General features: G+C 43.7%; 1 protein-coding gene across 1 annotated transcript in view; it reads left to right on the forward strand.

Annotated features, from left to right (window-relative positions):
• The first annotated feature begins 2,844 nt into the window (after nt 1-2,844).
• rpa1 (replication protein A1) overlaps nt 2,845-23,304 on the forward strand; it is a 31,326-nt gene continuing 10,866 nt past the window's right edge. The window contains exons 1-13 of the mRNA XM_076976389.1: nt 2,845-3,003; nt 3,671-3,718; nt 4,736-4,814; nt 5,601-5,709; nt 6,081-6,169; nt 6,698-6,778; nt 7,847-7,958; nt 8,075-8,177; nt 8,280-8,348; nt 8,532-8,724; nt 9,273-9,409; nt 12,818-12,966; nt 21,697-21,826. Coding sequence (XP_076832504.1) covers nt 2,971-3,003; nt 3,671-3,718; nt 4,736-4,814; nt 5,601-5,709; nt 6,081-6,169; nt 6,698-6,778; nt 7,847-7,958; nt 8,075-8,177; nt 8,280-8,348; nt 8,532-8,724; nt 9,273-9,409; nt 12,818-12,966; nt 21,697-21,826 — 1,332 coding nt within the window. The 5' untranslated portion in view covers nt 2,845-2,970. The remainder of the gene's footprint in view (nt 3,004-3,670; nt 3,719-4,735; nt 4,815-5,600; nt 5,710-6,080; nt 6,170-6,697; nt 6,779-7,846; nt 7,959-8,074; nt 8,178-8,279; nt 8,349-8,531; nt 8,725-9,272; nt 9,410-12,817; nt 12,967-21,696; nt 21,827-23,304) is intronic.

Genomic DNA, 23,304 nt, shown 5'->3' on the forward strand with positions numbered 1-23,304 from the left:
TCTCTCTCAGGGACATGACAGACAGGAGGTCCCTCTCTTCTCCCCGCTAATGGAGGTGACAGCAGACTGACCAGTCAGGCCTCTTGCTCCCTGTTGCGCTACCTACACGGCAGCCTCTTATTTCCTTCTTGTTAGTGATGTTTATGTTGACCTTGGCTTTACAATAAACCAGATAAATCCGCTCTGAGAAGCTAAGGTGATGTGTGGAATCAGTCCTAAGACGTGCTTTGCATCTGCACAAGAAACGCTAGCCACGAACAGAGATTAGGTTATGCTGTTGCTTGATTACAGATCCAAACTTCAGCGCACACCTACCCCGTTATGGCTGCAAGTACATTTGGTGATGACAGATGTGTTTTTATGGTGGACTGAAGTCTTTCCTTGCACTATAAACATAACCGAGAAGGCTGTCAGAATGCAACGTCTCGCTCCATCGCCAGGGAATTCGTTTCCATCTTGATAGTGATCAAGGGAGTCATTTCACAGGTAAGGCCATGAAAGAGACAATGAAATGCTTGGGCATTAAACAAGAATTTCCCTGGTCGACTACCATGCCCAGAGCCATGGATGTGTGAAATCTCAGAAGACCATTTTGAGGGCTGTGAAACACCAGCGTGCCTCCAACCACACCTTCACATCTCTCTCCCTCGGGCTCTCTTACAGATGTTTTGCAAGTGTAATTGCGAGTTCTGAGTAAAATTCGACTTTCTTGGTTATATCTGCAACTGGAGAGACGGATTGTGTTTTAAGAACTCTCCTGGGTGTTCTGTAGAGTATGTTTTGTCTGGTTAAAGGATGTAGCATTGTGGAGTTGTGATCATTTTTCTGCTCTGTTAGTTACTCCTATTTCTGTGTATGTGTTGTATTCACTAAGGTGCATTGCATGGCAACACCTTTCTCAGCTGAAGCCTGCACCTTACAACACTGGTTGATGGGTATGCTGTCTCTTTTTGCAGCCGTATGTGTTTACATCTGTGTGTCTGTACACTACATGTAAACATCGGTGGCGTTGTGTCCCCCCACGTGACCAAGAACTCCTGACAGAAGTTCCTAAATCTGATCCAAAACAGCCATCAGTGAGGACAGACACACCAGCCAGTAGGTGCTATGCTGCCTGTCAGTATCAGCTCAGAAACAACGGATGCTTCACCCTAGCAAGCAGGTGCAGTGTAGACCTTGAAGAAAGGGCCAGAGGCAAAAGCTTCTCCCTGCTGTAAAGCCCCGCCTCCATGGGCCCCGCCTCCACGGGCAGTCTTGCTCAGGCAGTCTTGATCTGGGCCAGCATATCACTGATTACATTTGCACAAAGCTTTTGAAACAGAGACAGTTCCACAGTAATCTATTCTAGTGTGAAACCAACTAACCTTATATTAATAAATTCTCCTTTCAAGTATCTTGTTTTCTCACAACCTCTAACTCAGAAACCTTTAATGTTTTAACTATGTCTCTGAGAATTATAGGATCTCCTCACTGTGTGTCTGACTCTTCTTATTCATCTGTCAACACAGCACTATAGTATCAGTGTCCACTATAGTAGTGTGTATGTGCAAATGTCCCCAGTGTGTGACTAATAAAGCACTATCTTATCTTCTATTCTGCTGGTGATGTTCTCATATTCACTCACACAAGCTCTATTTTCAAACACATGTACATTTCTCAGATCTACAAAAGATATTTTATTCTGCTATGGGCTCAAAAGGGTAACGTGAAGAGTGGAGGAATCACAAATTATTAAATGTTAAATAATTAATGGTTTTTTTGTCATATTCTGTGACCCTTGTAATCTTCAGATGTTCACCGAGCTTCACGATTGTTGGAGTGCCTGCAATGCCGTGTAGCAGTGACACTGTGAAGATTCATGTAAATCGTATTTTCAGTCTAATCACATACACACAAATCCTATTATGTACATTGAATTATACATGTCCTCTGATTAGAGCAGGATCACATGCAGGGGAAAGACTTGTGCAATATTTATTGATGCAAAACTTGTTCTCTCAGTCCTAGTTTTCTCAAGGACTCGGCAGTCGGCAACAGGTTCTACCCTCAGGCTGTTAGACTTATAAACATGCCGATCCTCTCCACACACATCATCCTAAGATGGAGCCAGCAACCTACCTGCCACTTATTCATGTAACTCACTTTTAGATTTCATTCCTTTCAGGTTTACATAATCATTACCGCTTTGTCACTTTGTACTTAATTTAAGCTTGAAGATGCAGATATGAGAAATGTTTTTCATGTTGGAGTATTCTTATTCTTCTGTGTCCTTTTATAACATGAGGCACATATTTAATTAGGACAGTAATGAAGTAGTTTATTTTTGCAAAGTAAGCACTTCATATCAAATACATAGTATTTAGCTATAGGCTATGGCTATAATCTATAGTGTCAGTTAGAAAGACCATTACTGGTAAGAAAGGGAAGGGCTTCAATACCCAGTCTGGCAACTAGCTACTGATGTCTAATCCACTCATCTATGTCTGTTAATATCTTAGAAATTATGCATGGCTTTACTAGTTTATGCCGCAGCATGTGACTGGGACTTTAATAAGACTTGATAACAGGCACCATTAGTGGAACACCAGGTGTACAGGGTTTATTATAGACACAATGCCAAAAAGTCCTTATAAATGACCATGGAAGAACTTTTAAAGTTTTAGAGTTCATCATAAATACTAGTCCACGTTCAAACAGAATCGAATATAATTGATGAAAACTTCCAAACTAGTGCATTCATTTAGCTACAATAAACAGAGGCTAATCTGAACATCACTCGAAAACAAGTTACTGCTTCAGGACCGTACCGGAAGTGACGAGACGCACACACAAGAGTTCCTGCGGTTTCGCGCGTTTGACTGGAGTTGGCGCGCGCGCGGTGGCACGGACGTGGTTGTGTTGTTTCTGGATCTCGGACGCTCACGAAGACGAAGACTTTCACCCCCAAACGGAGACGCGCTTCGGGGAGACATGACCATTAAGTTGACCGAGGGCGCCATAGAGGTGTGTGGGTGGATACCTGTGGAAGCGTGAAATAAGTGAAGTTTGTAAATGGTCGAAGCTGTTATCCTAGCTCTTTTGGCTATGGGTCTGCCCGTTAGCTGGTTAGCTCTTTAGCCCCTTAGCTAGTTAGCTGGTTAGCTCGTTATGCTAGTTCTTTGGCTATGGGTCTGCCCGTTAGCATGTTAGCTCGTTAGCCAGTTAGCATGTTAGCTCCATAGCTAGCTAGGAAGCCACACAGGTAAACTGCGTGTGTGACAGCCGTTAATCACCGCTATGTTCTGCGTTAATGTATTTAATGCGCTGTTGTGCGTTACTTTGCGCCGTGTTTACGCTGCTACGAGCGGGTTTGTGAAGCTCCGCGCCACCGAGGTGAACTCGTGCTGTTTGGGGCAGCATCGTCACCCCGAGAAGAACTTGTAGCTGCGTGTGTTTGGACTTCTTCTCTTAACTGTTCGTATCAGAGGCCTTTACTGTTGGGGCTGAAGAGCTTAACCAGCTAGTGGTTTAATCACAGTAGGGCTTAAAGTTAGGGATTAAATTTAGGGTTTAGGGCTTAAAGTTAGGGTTTAAAGTTAGCGGTTAGCTGAAGAGGAGTCATGGAGTCTGAAAATGTGTCTTGCTCTTGTTGGGTAAAGATGTGATTAAAAATCTCTTCTTTCGTCTCAAGGCCCTGACCAAAGGTACTGATGTCTCCAACCCAGTGCTTCAGTTGGTTGTAAGTATGTTTTTCTGTAAAAGATTTTTGATTGTTCACAGATGTCCCGCAGTAGTTGAATTAGCTAGAAAAAACAGCGTTTTTTAATTGCTGTGAAATTGATTATTTATTTTTGTATCTTAACATGTAATACATCACCACTATTCAATGTTGTAAACAATGTTTGTATACAAAACCTAAGAAAACAAACAAACCCAAGACACTGTGTTTGGCCACCACTTTAAACACAACAATTTTCATTCCTCAGGAAGTTTCAAGTTTGGCTCAACTTTCTGTTGTTCAACAATCTATAGAGGACACGAATATATTGCTTATAGATTTTGGCTCAATGTGATGTAATTCTGCATCAGAGGCTACAAATAGATTCTTGTGTTATCAATAGTTCTTGCTGTATTGACTGGCCATACGGTTGAAATGATAAATTGGCAATGAATTCATGCCTGCAATATTTAGTCGTGGATCCAAGTTCATTGTGTATATATATTTTGTAACTGAATCCTAAAATGACTTACAGAAGTTTGTCACTTGACACTATTTCAGCGAATTATGTAGATTTGTAATGAACAAAAACTGTAAAGTACATATGGTATAAGCAATCACTGTATTATTTTGTAAATAATTTAATATTGTTGGTTGTGGCTCATCTTGCATTAAGCGTTCCAGTCCTAAGCCTGAAAACAAATGCGCAAAACAGACATATTTAGGATGTCCGTAAGCAAGTATTTTGATCTGCATTCAGTTAAAAAAACATCGGCATATGAAAGAATAGCATTTACTGCCATTACCTCGCGTCTGCATTTTTTTGTTTATTGAATTTATTTTTTAAAAAATCTTAATTTGATAGCTGTGACAGATTTATCCAATAGATTGGATGGTTTTGTGTTGTATCAAATGAATTATTAAATAAATTGTGTACACTTAATTGCACCGTATTGCCAGTAAGATCAGTAACATCTCAAATGTCTTACATATAGAATACTATATTATTATTATAGTTATATATATTCTTGTATTTAGAATATTCGGAAGATCGAAGGGGGGACTGGACCGGTGCGTTTCCGTCTCATGATGAGTGATGGTCTTCACACCATGTCCTGTAAGTGATGCTCTTGCCACATTTTGCTTAACAGCCGTTGATTCTTGAGTTTAGTGTGTTTGCTTATGCAGTAGTTTTAACAAGGCTGAATATCAGGAGCATTTCCAGTGTGCTCTTAGAATAAATAAAGACATTACAGCTGCCTCATCTAAGTGTGTATATATAATGGCTAGCAAGCACGTGCTTAAAATGCTTGTAAAAATGGATGGCTATCGCTCGATATCCATCAGTTCTTCTGGTGGAAAGACAGACAAGGAAATCTGAACATTTGGTAAACATTTGCTTTATTGCATCAGTTGTTTTGAGATGCACAGGATTTAACTGTTCCTGTTTATTTGCTGCATCATTAATCCTATTTCACTTTTACAGAGAATTCAATTGCTATGCAGTAGAAATCCTCATGGGTGCTTTAGCTTATTTTACAAATGATTACATGATGTCCATAATTAACCTAAAACCACATGTAGTGGTTGGCAGAGCAGTAGCTATTTACTTGAGCACAGAATTCCATTTTGTGCACAAAGATGCTAAAATGAAAATAGCAACCAGTAGAGACACGGCACTGTAGATGGATCAAGTTCAAAATGATTAAAGAGCAAGGAGTGGGAATTAAAAGTGTTTATATCATTCTAGCTCATGAATAAGTTACCGGGCAATCTCATTACCCGTCAGGACGCATGCATGTGGTGCATCTTAATTCCTTCTCGTAGAGCTATGCAGGCCGTCTGTAGGCACGCTAGCGATTCTCACGGGCTCAACGGCGTGGTTCCTCTCCCCTGTCCACAGCGTTCATGCTCTCCACACAGCTGAACTCCTTGGCCGAACAGAACCGGGTCGCTCCCAACTGTGTGTGTATGCTGAAGAAGAGCGTCACCAACGTCCTCAAGGACGGCCGGTAAGGGCCTGTCCTTTTCTCTGGACTTTCTCTCTGTCCTCTGTCCTTGTGCGTGACATTGAGTGTCTGGTAACACAATTAATGACGTGTCTTCCTACTGTAGAGGACAGACTGGCTACAGTAGGAACTGTGTATCTAAGTAGGTAGAAATATGTTGTGAAAATACAAGTATTCACATTTATTTTGCATATATTTAAATAAAATATTACTAATTTTAAGTCAATTTAAATTATTCAAAAATGCATGGATGTCATAAGTTTGTACAGCTGTTCCTCTGTGGCTCTTAAGGTCCAGTGTTTGTACTCAGAACATGGCTCAGGTGCTCAGGTCCAGTGTTTGTGCTCAGAACATGACTTGACTGTGTGTCACAGGCCTGTGGTGATTATACTGGACATGGAGGTGATTAAGCCTGCTGAGCAGGTGCCTGGCAAAATAGGAGACCCCACTCCTTACGTAGAGGGTGAGTAAACACAGGTCCCACTCCTTACGTAGAGGGTGAGTAAACACAGGCCCCATTCCTTACGTAGAGGGTGAGTAAACACAGGCCCCACTCCTTACGTAGAGGTTGAGTAAACACAGGCCCCACTCCTTACGTAGAGGGTGAGTAAACACAGGCCCCACTCCTTACGTAGAGGGTGAGTAAACACAGGCCCCACTCCTTACGTAGAGGGTGAGTAAACACAGGCCCCACTCCTTACGTAGAGGGTGAGTAAACACAGGCCCCACTCCTTACGTAGAGGGTGAGTAAACACAGGCCCCACTCCTTACGTAGAGGTTGAGTAAACACAGGCCCCACTCCTTACGTAGAGGGTGAGTAAACACAGGCCCCACTCCTTACGCGGAGGGTGAGTAAACACAGGCCCCACTCCTTACGCGGAGGGTGAGTATACACAGGCCCCATGCTCGGTTTTCGCATGAGCGGCTTCTGGAAGTTCGGCTTTTACATTCACACTCTGGGTTTGTTTCCTTCTCTGTCTGGGTCCTGCAGGGCAGTCGAAGCCGGCACAGGCCACGCCCACCTCCTCTGCCCCCGCCGGCCGTCCGCTGCAGCCCCAGAACGGAGGCGCAGGTACCGGCACCAAACTGGCTCCTCGCTACTCGGCAGGGCCGTCCTACACAGCATTTACACCGCCCTGTAGCCCCGTTGTTCGGTATTACACAGCACCTTTTAGTATACTTGTGCTAGTGCTTTGGCATGTTGTATTATTGCAGTATTGCTACTTACTGAATATATTTTGAACTGTAGTGAACATGCTTAATTGGGTTAAAATATGTGAATGACTTAATACCAAAAAATATTTGAAGCTTGTTAAATGGTTTTTAGGACTCCCCAGACAGATGTATTAATACAGTGTTAATCATTTACATTAGCTGTGTCCTTTAATATGCAGTAGTGTATTACATATTTCAGAGTTAATCCGTTTTTTCTATTTATAATGTGGTGTAATAGTTTCACATGTGGATTTTAGATTACGTTTGTGCACTAGGAAGCATTTCTGGTTGTGTAATGTAGGTCACCCTATGCATACTCACTATTGGCCAGCAGGTGGCAGGAGTCCTTACACAGAGCTCCGAACCTTAAATTCGGTAGTTTGATGGTTTTCATTGTCATTTGCTAGTTATGCTCAGAACATTTTAATTGGACTTAGCTTTTAAAGCACTAGAGTTAAAATGTTTTACTTTGTTGACAGTTTGACACATTTTCGGGGGTTTGAGAGTTCATTAACAGCAAGTATTTGGGCGTGCAATATAATTTTCCTACTGAATGGATGTTGGGCTACTGAATAGCTATTTAACAACTCACAATTAAACCTGACAGCCTGTATTGTGCAGATCTAATGTGTAAAGCATCATGACATGGTTTTGTGTGCTATTTAAGAATTGCCAGCCAACGAATTAAACAGACTTCCTGACAACATCCAGACACGTATGAAAGCAGGTTCATAGCCTGACCATTAGCACGTTTAAGCTGTTTTGTGGCGCTCAGCCAATCACGTGGGCATTATTTTTGCACTTGTGAACCCTGCCCAGTGCAGTGGCTGGTTAATTAACTCAGGCTGTCTCATCCAGGTTTAGCTCTTTGCACACTTCACTGGGCTTTTTTTCCCCCCTTCTTCTTTGGCTCTGTTCTCATTAGGCCCCCCGAGCAGAGGCGCTGCACGGGATTATGGGAAGAAGCCCATGCCCAGTACCCCGGGAGGCACCTCAAAAGTGGTGCCCATTGCCAGCCTCAACCCCTACCAGTCAAAGTGAGTGGGCGTGTCTGTTTTCTCTCCCCGTTCTGGCTCGAGTGCCCCGATTAATCCAGGTTTGCTCTGGAGTGCCGTTCATGAGCCGATGGCTCCCCCCCTCCGTTTCCCTGTAGGTGGACCATCCGGGCACGAGTCACCAACAAGAGTGCCATTCGCAATTGGAACAACTCTCGAGGAGAGGGCAAGCTCTTCTCCATGGAGATTGTGGACGAAAGTGTAAGTCTGATGCATCTATCGGCTCCCGCGGTGGTCTCGGTTCGGAGGGTTTTTGGAGCTTTATGGCCGCTCACCGATTTGTTTGTTGTTTTTGATTTGCAGGGAGAGATTAGAGTGACTGGTTTTAACCAGGAGGTGGATAAATTCTACTCCCTCATTGAGCAAGGAAAGGTAATCTTTTATTTTAGCATGTTAATTGGCCAATTTGAGGTGATAGTGATGCACAAAATGGAACAATGAAAGATCTTATGGGATCTTAAGGGCTGCTCGTATAGGAAGCTTCTTCAGGTGTAGATGGTCTTGCAGGCTCCTCACGTCAGGTTCTGCTCTCGCGTCCCCCTCTCCACACTGCAGGTGTACTACATCTCCAAGGGCACCCTGAAGATTGCCAACAAACAGTACACGTCCCTGAAGAACGACTACGAGATGACCCTCAACGGCGAGTCCACCATCATCCCCTGCGACGACAGCCACGACGTCCCCATGGTGCAGTGCGACTTCATCTCCATCGCCAACCTGGAGGCCCGGGATAAGGACGCCATCGTGGGTGAGTCCACACGACCACCATCGTTAAAGCGGTGAGGAACGTGGTATTAATAATAAAGGGGGGGGGGGGGTATTAGCCTGTGGCGTAGGCTGACTTTGCCCCTCTTACTGGGGGGGGGGGGGGGGGGGGGGGGGGGGGCAGATGGCTGCGACTTTAACACAGAGGTAATGAGCACAATAGTAGTTACAGTAATGACTCCAGACGCGTGGCACGGTGCCGAGGTTTCACTCACAGGCCTCCTTGAGTCTGGTGTCGGTGGTGATTTGTGAAATACCTTTAATGGCGCTTAAATGAGTCCTGAAGGCATTAGATAAGCTACTGGGCAGGAAAGAGGAATGGGGGGGCCTCTCTGCACTGACAATGTGTTACTGGATGACACTCAGAGCAAGGCTGTCTGTAGCACCGCGGTGCAGACTGACAGATGTGTCCGAGCTGTCTAAAGAATTATTTGGATGACCAAGTGGGTAAATAGTTCCTCTCAAACCCAGTCAGCCGGCGTAATAAAGAACCAGAGCGAGGCACTTCTGAGTGTGTTTCTCCGTCTTCAGATGTGATCGGAGTGTGTAAGAGTGTCGAGGACGTGACGCGCATCACCACCAAGAACAGCCGCGAGGTGTCCAAGAGGAACATTCAGCTGATGGACATGTCTGGCAAAGTCATCCAGGTCACCATGTGGGGGACGGAGGTATGTCCCACGTCACTGGAGACGAGGCTGCTGCACCTTGCTTACCATACTGCACCTCTCGCTCTCTCTCTCTCTCTCTCTCTCTATATATATATATATATATATATATATATATATATTATTAGGGGTGGGATGCGATTAAAAAAATTAATCGAATTAATCGGAAGCTTTGTAATTAATTAATCGAAATTAATCGCATTTTAATCACATTTCAGTATTTAACATGAGAAATATTAATTTAAGTTTGAATGATGAATGAATCAATGAACATAATCATAAACTTCAACATCTTGTTTATTTTTCCACCAGTCTACTACGAAGACCAATATATGTGTAGTGTGCAGAAAACAGTTCAGAACATTGGAAATTCTGACCAAAAATGTTGTTTAATTTAGGGAGTTTTGCTCAGGATATTGGAAGAATTGAAGTAAATCAGAAGATGTTTTTTAATACCATTTTAGATGGTAGACTTTCTTTAATTTCCCAGGCCTCTGCCATAGGCATCTTCATAGTGCCTAGAAGTGGTCTTCTGCATGCTCAAAGCAAATGACTGGATCTTCATCATCTATAGATTCATCATCTATAATATGAGCTGTCACACCAAGATCATTCTTGTTGCTAACAGAGGTCCAGTGATCCCCAGTCAGAGCCACATTTGTGGCACTCTTCACAATAACCTGTTTTAATTCTTTCCTCATCATACAGCTGCTGGATTTTCTTCGACATTGTCTTTCTGGGGTGAGTTTCCCAAAACGTTCTTAGTGCCAAGTACTTCGTCACCTCGTTCTTACGTACGAGGTTAAGAAGTACTTGGCGCTAAGAACGTTTTGGGAAACTCACCCCTGGACGGTAGTTCGTAACTTGCATCAGTTGACGCAATTTGCAGCGCTTCTTGTAAGCATTTATCTTCGACCACAGAGAGCGGACAACACAAATAATGTGACGCATCATGTATAAACGCGTGCAGAGTCGCGCGCTACGGCCATTCGCGAAAGTTTAATCCAGTCTTAATGGTCCAATGAAGGTCATTTAAAAACCAGGACGTTTCCTCACAGGATGTGAATTACGTACGTTTGGTCACCCTATCGTACTAGGAATACATTTAGCAGCTAAGTTATCATTACTGACCTGCGCGTTAAGCTGGGCGTACACTGTGCGATTTTTGGCCCATTTTCAGCCGATTTTTCACTCGTTTCGGCTCAATCGCGTGTCGTGCATCGTATAGTTTACACAGGTAAACGAGGAACGATTCACACCTCACGACCAACTCCCGATCAGAAATCGCAGCGTCGCAAGAACATCAAACATGTTTGAAATTCAAATCGCTCCTCGTGAGAGTATCGCACTGTTGAAGCAGCTCCACGAGCCGACTCTCCCTGCGATTTAGTCGTACAGTTTGAGCTGGAGCTGAGTACACGATTTAAAATATCGCACAGTGTACGCCCAGCTTTAGCTGCAACATGTTTTGCGTTGAGGTGGTAACGAAGGGTGGAAGTGCTCCTGTGATAAGCGAACTCCTTCCTACATAAAGTGTAAATAACACTATTTTTGTTTGTACTTCCATCTGAAAGTTTCTTATATTTAAATTTCCCATCCACCAGCGTAGCCTCTTCAGTCATCTCCATCATGATCATCTTATTGTGTGTCCATAATCTGTATGCCCGGAACTCGCGCACTGAGAAACATTCCACGGTGCAAAAGTGTCTCGTCCGTTAAATGCATTAAAATGCGTTAATTTTTTTAGTGCGTTAATTTTCCTGTAATTAATTAATCGAAATTAACGCGTTAAAGTCCCACCACTAATATATATATATATAATAGTGGTGTGCCGTTAACGGCGTTCGTTAATTTGATACTCTTATCGGGCGATATAAAAATTATCGCCGTTAATCTATTCTTAAAGTTGGGTTGGGAACTGGGTCAAAATGGGTAAGCAAACTATGATGACTTTCAACTTTATAGTTTAGTTCGGCTGTATTCCTAACCAAATTGCACAGTAGGGGCGAGAACGAGTTTTCAAACCTGTGAATTACAAATCGTACGTGTGTTTACATGGATACGGCCACGAAGTCGCCAGGTTTGCTTCATGGAAAATTCATTTTTAGGAACGTAAAGTGTTACCGGAGCGGAGCTCGGAGCGGTCGTTTTCTGCATGGTCCTAGTGCTAGATTTGTCGCTATTTAAATATTTCTTTTTAACCGTTAAAACTGCAGAGGACCAAAACCGGCTTTTGAAAAAGTCCCCCCCAAATTACGTCCGTGAGGTTAAATGTACTAAATGTTAGCTTACATTTCAAATATCATGTTTAGCTGAATAAACATGTTATCAACCCCTTTTAATGTACAGTATGTAGGCTTACAAATTCATGTTTAACTGAATAAACGAGTAGCCTACATTTTATTGAGCATGTTTTTTTCTTCAAGTATCAAAGTAGAACAGCTTCCTCAAGCAGTCATTGATGCATTTTTGAAACAGGAGATGAGCCCCTGGTCTAATGCATCCTCTGTATTAAGAAACCCTATCTCAAAAACTGACTTTTAGTCATTACTTGGGTAGCACGCATATGAGCCATTTTAAGATAGATTAATCTAGATTAATTTCAAGATTTCAGTGAGATTAATCTAGATTAAAAAATTAATCTATGCCCACCCCTTATATATATATATACTAACATACATACTAATGTTGGTTTTGTGTGTGTAAAATATATATATATATATATATATGTGTGTGTGTATATATATATATGTATATATATATATATATATATATATATATATATATATATATATATATATATATATATATATATATATATATATATATATATGTATATGTATATATGTGTATATGTATGTATATGTATATATATATATAATTACACACACAAAACCAACATTAGTAAGGTTTGTTTGCTATATATATATATATATATATATATATATATATATATATATAATAAATAAAGGCAAACAAACCTTACTAATGTTGGTTTTGAAAAAAGTGATCAAACACATTAACGTTCCACTTATTGTTGATCTTTGACGTGAAGTGTATACATCAGGATGGTGTGTGTGCGTTATTGGGTGTGTGTAGCTTCTCTCATGTGGTCACCCAGCGTGCAGACACACTGTCAGCGGCAGGAAGCCCCCGAGGCATGACCTCCCTCATCCTGACGGGCAGTACAGCTTTGCCATGTCTTCCCCGGGCGTTGCATGGGGCAGCTTAGACACGCAGGAGCATAAACAACAATTAGGGCAGTGATTACCTGCCATGTCTGTGGAATCCCTGTCAGATCCTGCTCTGAGTTTGTCCTAAGAAAAGTCTACAGAGCTTTGCAAATGCTAATATCCCTTCTTTCTCTCTCTCTCGCCCCCTCTCCCACACCCACTGTCCAACCCGCTCCAGGCCGAGACGTTTGATGGCTCAGGCCAGCCCATCTTGGCCATAAAGGGCGCCAAGCTGTCAGATTTTGGCGGGCGTTCCCTCTCCACTCTCTTCAGCAGCACCGTCATGGTTAACCCTGACATCCCAGAGGCCTACAAGCTGCGGGGCTGGTGAGTTGTGACACACACGTCCACTCCAGCCACATTTGCATTCAAAAGGTAAAGAAACGTTCTCAGCTGCCTTTTAAAACTGGTGTTGGTGACCAAGGTTGCACAGTGGCTGAATACTGAATGCACCGTCAAATGTATTTGACAACATTTATTAATGTAGTCGTATTTAAAGGGGCTTACTTTCTCCAAGTGTACGTCGAGAATACAAGTATTTGGAACAGGCGTTTCCCTTTCTTCCGTCACACAGCTTTTTCGCCCTCTTATTCTTTGCATAGAGCTGAAGGTTTGAAGATTATGATGATCTGATCTGTTTTTTGTGGTTAGGAGAGGATCTTGTCCGCACCGGTGTTACAGGGCAGGCCAGTGTAGCACTGGGAGTCTCGCCCAAGAACATGATATAGCACGCAGTACTTGGCTGAGTTGGGACTGAACCCGATCCTCCACAGGGAGACGCGGTGTTGGTTCTGGGTGGCAGGAGGGTTGTGTATTTTGCCAGTCCATAAAATTGTACTCGGAAGGGCCCCTAGTCCTGGTCTGTAAAAATAATTTGGCAAAGGTGTTTTCGTAACACAGGTGGTGGTCGTTTTGAGTTCTGGTTCAGAGTTGTCTGCATTTTTTTATGTTTTCTACTTCCATCAAAATATTCAAACCAATTCTGCACTAAGTTAGCTGACAGCAAGTGAGCAAGATGTGTAGCAAGCTGTAGTTTAGGTCTAAACCCAGCTCAGTTCTAGCCACTCCTCTCCTAGAAAGTAACTTACTGAGTATCGCCGTATTAAAATGTCATGCAGTGAATACAGCGCCTTCATGTTTTATGTTCTAAATTCATGCCACCATTTCATGTAGGCTATGATGTACCTTAGTGCTGCTGGTGGCTATGGCTGAAATCCTTGACTTACAAAAAGAAGTAAAAAGTCAAGAAAAAAGCCTTTTCACCGTTCAATTGCTTTTGGAAAGTTTTACTGTTGTCTGCACTAGCTCGGTTTGGAAGCCTACTGAAATATGCGAAGGAAATGGTCCATTTTACACTCTAGTCAGTAAAGGTTTCATTTGTTGCATTAAGCAAATTGGTTGTTTTGACCCAATTTAAAACCAATTTTGTTTTTATTATTGTTATAATTGAGGAAGCCATTTAGCTGTTTTAATGCTAAGTTTTTAGACATTAAGTTAAAGGTTGATGTGGAAGAACCCTGAGTATGTGCAATTTATTAATTTTTTGCTGTTTTTGTGTGTGTATGTGTATTTTATATATCTATATATATTAATTCAAATTCAATGAATTTGAATATGAAAATTGATTTTCTGAGTTTTAATTTTCACCACCGACGCTGCACTGTGGGCTCCCGTAGTTCAGTGAGTTTAGCACCTCCCACCCATCCACCCTCAACACACACACACACACACACACACACACACACACACAAACATGACGGCGGAACTTGTGCCCAAGAAAAGAGCAACTAGCTCCGTGATCAGGAGTTGGTTCGGTTTTGCAGCGTCAGACGTAGACCAAACAAGTCCTCATTGTAAGGTGTGTTTGAAACCGATAAAGGGAGAGAGCGAAGAGTACTATTGTTTAGTTGCGTTGTGAATAAACTTTCCCTCCGCGGGATATTTTGGATTAAGCAGTTTCTGCCTCGGTTACCGAGCCCGCTTCAATGGATTATACTTAAGTATATTATACTTACGTATATTATACTACGTATCGCGTGGCTCTGCGCACCTCGCGCGAACCTGCGCGAAAGGCGGAGGCGTCCGAAACGATATGTGGTAGTATAAAGAAACACCCCTCAAAAACAGGAGAAGGAACATTTACCTGACAAATTAATGTTGCATTGTGTTCGAGGTTTGAAAAGTGCTGGAATTTAGGCTAAAGTGAGGGCAGCCCTGTTCTTAACCAGGATGTAGACAGCGTGACTGTCAGTACGCAACATGCAACAATTGTTAAATTGTATTTGTTTTCCATTTTATTAAAAGGGGCACCAAATTATTTATATCTATTTTTTGAGGGTGTGTTTATTTATTTTAAGTTTGAGGGTGCATTGTGTCAGTGCTTAAACTATGTTGGAGAAAGCCTTCTAAAAGTTACTGGATGTTCTCACTTGTTTATAATTGTTTTTTGCTTGTTTCTGGTTGCACTTTAACCCCAAAGGGGAAATTTAAGTGTAAAATAAATTAAAACTTTTTTTTAACAATTCCTTTATCATCTGTAGTTTTTTAGTAGAGGAAAATAAATCTATTAAAATCGAAAATTGTATTTAAAAAAATTAATCGAATATTTTTTGGGGGGGCCATATCGCCCAGCTCTAATAAATATATATATATATATATATGTTGAGAGAGAGAGAGAGAGAGAGAGAGAGAGAGATTTTAGGAGCATGGTGAAAATGCTTGAATAATATCAGTCTGCTGGGACTGGACCTGATAATTACATCTCTGAAATTCATAAATTACTGCATGACTTTTACAGGGTCGTCATTCACAGTGATGGTATCAGTTTTGGTTACAACAGCAGCAGTAATATAAAATGTGTCTTTCAGTGTTACTCGTTTGTTCCCTGATCAATCTCTGGTTTGTTCCCTCAAACCCTGTAGTGTCTCTCTCCAGTCTGAGAGCCTCACGTTCTTGAAGGAACAGCGGCTAGACCCATTTTTATTGCTTCACGTGTGGGAATTTGATATAAGAATTCGAGATAAGGAGCAAAGAAATAACGCACGCTCCAGAAAATGGCGCGGGAGCGCACGCCCGTGGCATTTGGCGGCAAGATTACGTCCACGTGAAGGTGTGAGATGGGCACGTCGGTCAGCAGTCACAAATTGCCATTAATTGCCACAAAACGCAAATTGCCATTAATCCGGAGCTGAGGTGCATTCTATGTGCCCCCCTTGTGTCTTGCCAGTAAAGAGCACGTATGCCTCAAGACAATTCTGTTTCCAGTCTGTAGATTTGAAGTGGCGAATTGGGGGGGGTGTGTGTGTGTGTGTGTGTGTCGGATAAACAGGCAGCAGGACTGGCTAGACGCACACGCTCGAGGCTGGCCTCCATCACAGAACGGCAGGGGCTTGCTTATTCCTTAAAGACCCCTTTATTGGCTGCCCTCACGCAAGGAATTGAAAAACATTGAGTCTATTTTCATCTGCTCTCCCCCCCCTTTGCCCCTCCTGCCAGTTCAGTTATTTATTGCTCAAATTATGGCACACAGTGTTTACCATATCCACAAATAAACAAACAGCTTGTGTGAAGGTTTCATATTTCATCCCAGCCCCGTTCACAATACCGCCTGAGAGAGTCTTTGCCGCGTAGTTGCATGATGTAAGTAGTTGAAATTAGAGACGTGACCGTAGTGTTTAAACGTTTAATAATTCAAATTGAAGGGCTGCTTGTGAGGTTGCACCCCTGGGAGCAGCGTTGCCTGTGGATCCGTCGTTTTTTTCCCCGCCCCGTGAACGACGGGTCTGGGGCGGCTCCTCGCTCTTCGACGCACCGTTGCGCAATCCGGCACCATTCGCGCTCTCTCGTTTGAACGGTTCCTTCCAGAGGCCGAGGTTAAGCCCGGATCAAAGCAGAGGAGGCAGGCACCAGGGCTATGAAATGGGCTCATTATCAAAGGCTTCAGTGAAATTAGTCATTATTAATGACCTTAATAATGTCCGTTTGATGATTTGCTATGGTCCTTTCAACATCTTAGTTAATGGTGAATTGTCCCCATTTATTTATTAATTGTACCAATTCTGAGTACTTTCGACCTCCATAGATAACAGCAGGATTATGCATGTAGTGTCGTGTTAACTTGGTCTGTAAAATTGATGAAATCCTCACCAATAAAGAATTTTTAATCCGCGATGGCCGAATCAAATACCACTGCACTGACTGGTTGTGTTTGATGTGCAGCTAATTTGCAGTCAGTAGTTTTGGTTTTAATTTTAAAAGAACAAGAGAGACTGCTGGTCCTGTTTGCCTGTCCATGTTTAACCTTGGCCAGCACCTGGTGGATCGCTGATCGAGTTGTCCCCTCTACCTACCTGTCTCCCCTCTACCTACCTGTCTCCCCTCTACCTACCTGTCTCCCCTCTACCTACCTGTCCCCTCTCTACCTACCTGTCCCCTCTCTACCTACCTGTCTCCTCTACCTGTCCCCTGCCCCTCGTAAATAGATGCGGGCAGCTCCTTTTCCTCCTGGACGTTTGATTAATTCCACCCAGCTTGTGTCACTTATTTACCTCCCAATAACAAGGTTTTGTTCCTGGGAGCAAGAAGATGAAAGCAGTAAATTATAGGCCTGCAAATGGGAGTTCCACTTCATTTTTCCATTTTTATTTATTACATTATTTTTTGTCTGTGTTGCATTTTGACGTGTAGCAAAAAAAAAGAAAAACCCAGTTTTATGCAGCTTGCGAAAAAGTTTTGAGGGTAATTATTTTCCGAGTTGTCCAGTGGTACCATTTGCATAACGAGGGCATTAGAACGTTGCCGATCACAGGGGCAAAGACCCTTAGTTTCTCTGACCACGCTTGACCCCCCCTCCCCCCAACCAGGCCTCAGGTGCCTCTGAATTCTTGCACGCCCATCATCCCACACCACAAAGGCCAGAAGCGCTTGGACGGCAGGATTAATTACGGGTCCAGATCTTGAGTGCTGCCATGGGCCTGCGGTTCACTCCCACGGTGGACAGGGAGAGGGGCTCCTAGCCTCTTCTGTCTTTCTCCTGTCCTCTCTGCACATGGGGGCCCAGGGATAATGAGCTATTAAATGCTGGCCGGCTCCACGGCGCACGCCTGACTGGCCTGTCTCCAGGAGGCTTGCAGGCTGACTATCGGCAGCATCAATTAGCAATGCAAGGGTAACGGACGGAGCCTCAACCCCACCACCAAACCCATGGCCCAAACCCGTGGCCCATCTCTGACTTCTCCTGTTCAGTGCGTTCTCTCTCACCCCAAAGTCAAAACGTCATGTTGTTTGTGTCCTGCCAATCATAATTGGCAGGACCTGCCCAAATTATTATCGGTTGAAACCAATTTTCTGTTTCAGCAGAGATTTTATTCCACAACGGCTCCATTAAGGTCATTGTTTATTTTTATTTTTTTTTACTGGTGCTATTTTTAATTATGATTTTTAAAATTAAATTGTGGCTTTGATCAGTGCATCAGTTAACGTGTGAGGCTCCCTGCGAGGTGAAACCCTCCGGCCCTCGGAGGCCTGCGTGTACCTGCTCTCCCGTGACACTTTAGTGTTTGCTCTGCCGAGAGGCTGAACACTCCCTTTAACCTCTGTTATTAATCACAGTGATGCTGTGCACACCGTTTTCTCCAGCCTGTGTGTGTGTGTGTGTGTGTGTGTGTGTGTGTGTGTGTGTGTGTTCTGTGTAAATGCATCGCTGTGGGGTGTCATTCCTGCAGGACTTTCCCCTGCTCTGCTCTGATGGAGCTCTGTGTGGAGATGCGTGCTGTGTGGTTGGATGCTTCTAGCCGTCTTTTTTTAAATGAAAGAGGATTTACATAAAATTTTGCTTCCCTCTGCGTATTAAATATCAGCTCTGCGGTTCCACTTTTATAACTACATTAGCAGTAAGTAATTTAAAATGAATGATTTATTTCTTTCATCAGTTAAAAACTTATTTAAATGGAAGCATTTGCTTATTTATGTAATGGTTTATATCTCACCAGCCCTCGGTTTTAACCACCGACCCTGTTCGGCACCGGAAGTGATCAGCTATGTGCTGCATTTGATGAAGTGTTTGTCTTCACACTGCCAGGTTTTGTCTTGGGAGTTTCTCAGATGCTTTGTCATTCAACAGCCTAAGGGCTGTTCTCACTACCTTGTTGCTGTCTCTCACTAATGCTTTCCAATTGAAAAATATACAGTTTGGTTTGTCCTGTTTTGGCACTATCTTGGAATATCCAGGAAACTGTTTTATGTAGTGTGAGATGATGATACTGTATTGCAGGTCCACAGCTTGCCACTAGATGGCGTCACACGTCTGGCGGACCAGTTTTCATTCACACTTCCTGTTTATGAGCACCATTCATGTCTGGTCAGTGCCAGTCTGTCCTGGTATCTGACCGATGTAATATCGGTATATAGAGTGAGTGCAACTAATGGCTATATTCGAAGTTGACTAATTGCATATGTTAAGACATTTTGAAGAACAAAAAGACGAATGTAACAGGTTTGTTCATAAATATGTAAGCGAAGTATCGTATGCACTGCGGTGAAAACTCCCTGAAAACCTTCTACCAGTTTGAGGATGATGCTTTTTGAACTTGGTAGGAAAAGTAGTCACTGCAAGATGAGAATGAAGCCCCTATGTTGCCCCTTTTCCTTTGCCATTTAGTAGACAACAGGGCTTGGTCTTCCTCAGACATTAAATAGCCAAATGTCCTCAGACATTTTTGTGTCTGTGTTACAACTGATGATTCATGATGTCATAAAAAAAGAGGCGGGGCCTCTGATAAAACTGGTCTCTTCCGAAAATCACTAACGTGCAATTTCAAGGCAAACCCCAGAGTTTAATGGGGTAGAGGTGTGTAAAATTCACCATATCGACATGATTCATCGATCTGAACGTTGTGATTCAACTGATTTGAAATGTTAGAATCGATGGTGATTGATTTAGTGTTATATTCAGTAAAGTGTGCCCACGGTTTTGGCTAAAATAAAACTTTTTTAACCCAAATATCCTCCACCCAAGCCCAGTTGCTCTGTATGCTTCCTCCGCAGATCTTCTCATTGATTGAACTGTGTGTGTGTGTGTGTGTGTGTGTGTGTGTGTGTGTGTGTGTGTGTGTGTGTGCGAGAGAGAGAGGCGAGTGGGCCTGTGAGTGAGAGAATAGAAGCGTGTTGTGCTCGTGTTCCAAGTTCAGATTTTTTTATCTGATGGTTTTTTTTTTTGTGAAAAGAGTTCAGTGTAAAGTGTCTCTGTTTTTAGAAAACTTCTGTCAGGCACCGCTGCTTTCTGCAGTGTCTCAGATGTTTTCCCTTCTCAACTGGAATGTAATTCTGTGCAACAGCCTAACAAATTATGAAGCGATTCCTTGACATCTTTTATTTATTTATTGTTATTATTTTTTTAAATCCTGTCACTACCGTTTTGAGGAGCAGTAGCAGTACCGGCAGTCTGCCAGGTGTTCTGGTTAATGACTCTGACCCATGCTGTTGGAAAGTTCACATCAGTCCCTTCTCCTTTACTCGGAGCGATTGGGTCAGCTGCTCGACCCAGTGCTCTTAATGGCCCCTCACTCTGAGCATCGGTGCCAGCCCTCACACGCCCTTGACAGCAGCCTGGCTCCGCACCCTTTTCCCGACGAGCCTTGCCAAGCGCCTCAACACTCTTGGAGGTCACTAATCGCTCACCTCTGCCGTACAGCTGTGTACCGTGCCCGCTCCTCTTTAACTGCAGAGTTCCCATCAAACTCCCAGTGGTTGTACAGTGGGTGTGTCGTTAGACCGCAGTGCCATCGTTGGTGTACCCTCATCGTTGTCCACCCCCCTCACGTGTCCTGCTGCCGGTCTCGTCACGTGGCGTGTCGACACCGCTGCCTTCCCCGCCACTTGATTGTCTCGTCAAATCGGTTCGTCTCGTTTTGAGCTCGCCGCGCTGCGCGTCTGCTCGTCGTTGCACGCGTCTCCGCCAGCTCCAATTTGTCCCTCTGTCGTCCCTCCTGCCAGCCTGCTGCTCCGGGCTCGGGCCCTGCTCACGCGTCCGCGTGTGCCGCTTGTCCGCTATTGGCTGTGTGCAGTTGGGACCCTGCCATTTGATTCAGAGAGATTGTTTTGGTTTTTATAGGTCAAATCCAAGCGGCTGTCTGTTGGTACAAAAATAAGATGCATCTGTACTCTGTTGTATTTACAGCTTTTAACTGGACCTGGGAGTGACCACTGCAGTCTAAATGACACGTTTGTCTCGCAAGCATTCTTGACGTCACGTTACTAAATCGCACCCCAAACCCAGCAACCCCCCCCCCCCCCCCCCCCTTCCCAATTTTAAGGACAGTCAGCCTTTAAAAAAAAAAAAAAATCAGATGTAGTATGATTTCTCTTCCGTTCATTATGCATATTGTATTTAGCCCATTACAAACACAAGCAAACTCGTTTAACACAGCGGAACAGCGAGTGGAGATGACAGACCGCGTGCCAAGCTGCAGAATTAAACCCATTTTTCAGAGGGAGGTAAAATTGGCAGGACCCTGCATGCCAGGCCGGCCTGCTTCCTCATTAATGAGGATATTTTCAATTAGTCATGCCTCCCCAAACAGCCCCCCCCCCCCCCCCCACCCCTGTATTTACCACCCCGGCCCTCCAGCCCGTAGATTAGACGGCTGTATCGATCCCCACCGTTGCGACCAGAGTGCACTTTGTTCTTCTGCCGTGTGAGCTCTTCCCTCTCTCTCTCTCTCACTCTGGAGCACCCCCAAAGCGCTCTGCGAAAATGGGTTTCTGATGCCGCAGCCCTGACCCCGTCTCCCTCTGCCGTCCCTGTGCCGTTGATTCCTTTCTCGAGTAACCCCAGCGCTGCCGTTGTCATCGCCGTTTTTAGCCTCGCATCTAGCCGGCTAGAGCCGCCTCGCTCAAGTTTTTTTATTGCAGTTTTGATATCTTCTCCCCTGGTCGCACCGTTCAAAATACCAGGCCTGCAGCACAGTTGAATAGATACGCTAATATCATTTTTTTGATTTGTTTGAACTTGTTTGTTTGTTTTAATGGACCCTGACTGAAATGTGTGTGTTCTCCCAGGTATGATAAAGAAGGCCATTCTCTAGAAGCTCAGTCCATGACGGAGATGAGGGGGGGTGGTGCAGGGGGCCCCACTAACTGGAAGACCCTGGCAGATGTCAAAAACGAGCACCTGGGCCATGGTGACAAGGTGAGTCTCGTGCTTTTATTTATTTTTTTTGTTTCTCCTGGGCCTGGATATTTTCATTCTGTGCCAGAAGCTTCAACCCAGATTTGCATTCCAGTAGGAACCGGAGTGCATGTCAAATTAAGCATCTAACCAGACAAGACCTGATATAAACATTTCACTTAAACCAGAGCGGTAAGCTGAAGACTTATACTGCTCTGCACTGATGTCATGAAGACTGCCTAATGCACTGTATATGGAAATTCAGAAAAATGGGTTCTATTAAATGCATACTTTAGAATATTAAAATGAGTGAATTTGTTAAATTATTTTTATTGTTTAAACCACCCCTGCCTAGAGCTTTTTTCTTTTTTTACATCTCCTGTAAAGGCAAACTCAAATAATGGCATTTGTCATTCCATTTGTCCAGCTGACTGCTTGCAATCAGTCAGACATCGCTGTGAGTATTGGGAATATTGTGTGTGTGTGTGGGGAATGAGGAGAGTCCTTGATCTACGGCTCCATCTATTCCAGCTCGTTAATCACAACACGGCTCCGCCCTTCCTGTCTCCCCTTCCTGTTGCGCACACTTACGTATTTCTCACATATTTATCGCCCAGACGGGGAGGACGGATTAGCCAGGCTCAATTTATCGAGTTTGATAATTAAGAGATTATGCTTCAAATAAGGGAAGCGCTGCCCTTGTCTGCCTCTGTTGGGGTCACCGCGCTGCGGCAAGCAGTGCTGATGTCGGGTTTTTTTGTTTGTTTGTTTACTTCCTTTTCGGTTTTGTTTATGCTCCCGATTTGAGAGCTCAGACTGAACGATTTGAGTATCGATTTGAGTATTTGGGCTTTTTAATTGCCATTGGCTGTTGGTTAATTCCAAACGCTGTGGGCAATATGTCCTTAATTTTGTTTTCCCCTGTTTTTGAACGGCTTTATTGATGTATATGCGATTCGAAAATTGCCCTTGCTTATTTCATGTCAGATTTATCCGTCAAGAATGGCTTTTTTGATTGAGATTCTATTAACCAGTGCTAGGCCTTTTTAAAAACAGTCCAGCATCAGTAAACATCACAGTGGTGAGGCTCGCTTTGACTTTGGTTTCATTAGCTTGATCGCGCTACCTCATTTGGAGAACATTTCTGTCCTGCATACATTTTTGTTGGTTTCTTTTGGCACCTGCACAAGGTATCAGCTGACCTCTGAGTATGTCTGAATAGTGCACCAGTCAACCCACAGGAGGACAGAGCAGTGACCTCTGACCTTCCATCTCCGAACCAGCACAGAGCCCGTTGCACGCTGCGGCACCCCTGAGCAGGGGGACGGCGTGTGCGTCAGATCTGGGGCGTGAGCGGGAATCTGGGTGGTGGAGCTCACCTCTAGGGAGAAGAGCTTTGTCTTGGATGAGTCTCAATCAGAAGATGATGGGGGAGTCATCAGGCACAGAATGGAGGATCTTCTAAAGCAGGGGTACTCAACTGGCGGACCGCGGTCCGG

This window comes from Brachyhypopomus gauderio, chromosome 16 (genome assembly GCF_052324685.1).
Source record: "Brachyhypopomus gauderio isolate BG-103 chromosome 16, BGAUD_0.2, whole genome shotgun sequence".
Taxonomy (NCBI): domain Eukaryota; kingdom Metazoa; phylum Chordata; class Actinopteri; order Gymnotiformes; family Hypopomidae; genus Brachyhypopomus; species Brachyhypopomus gauderio.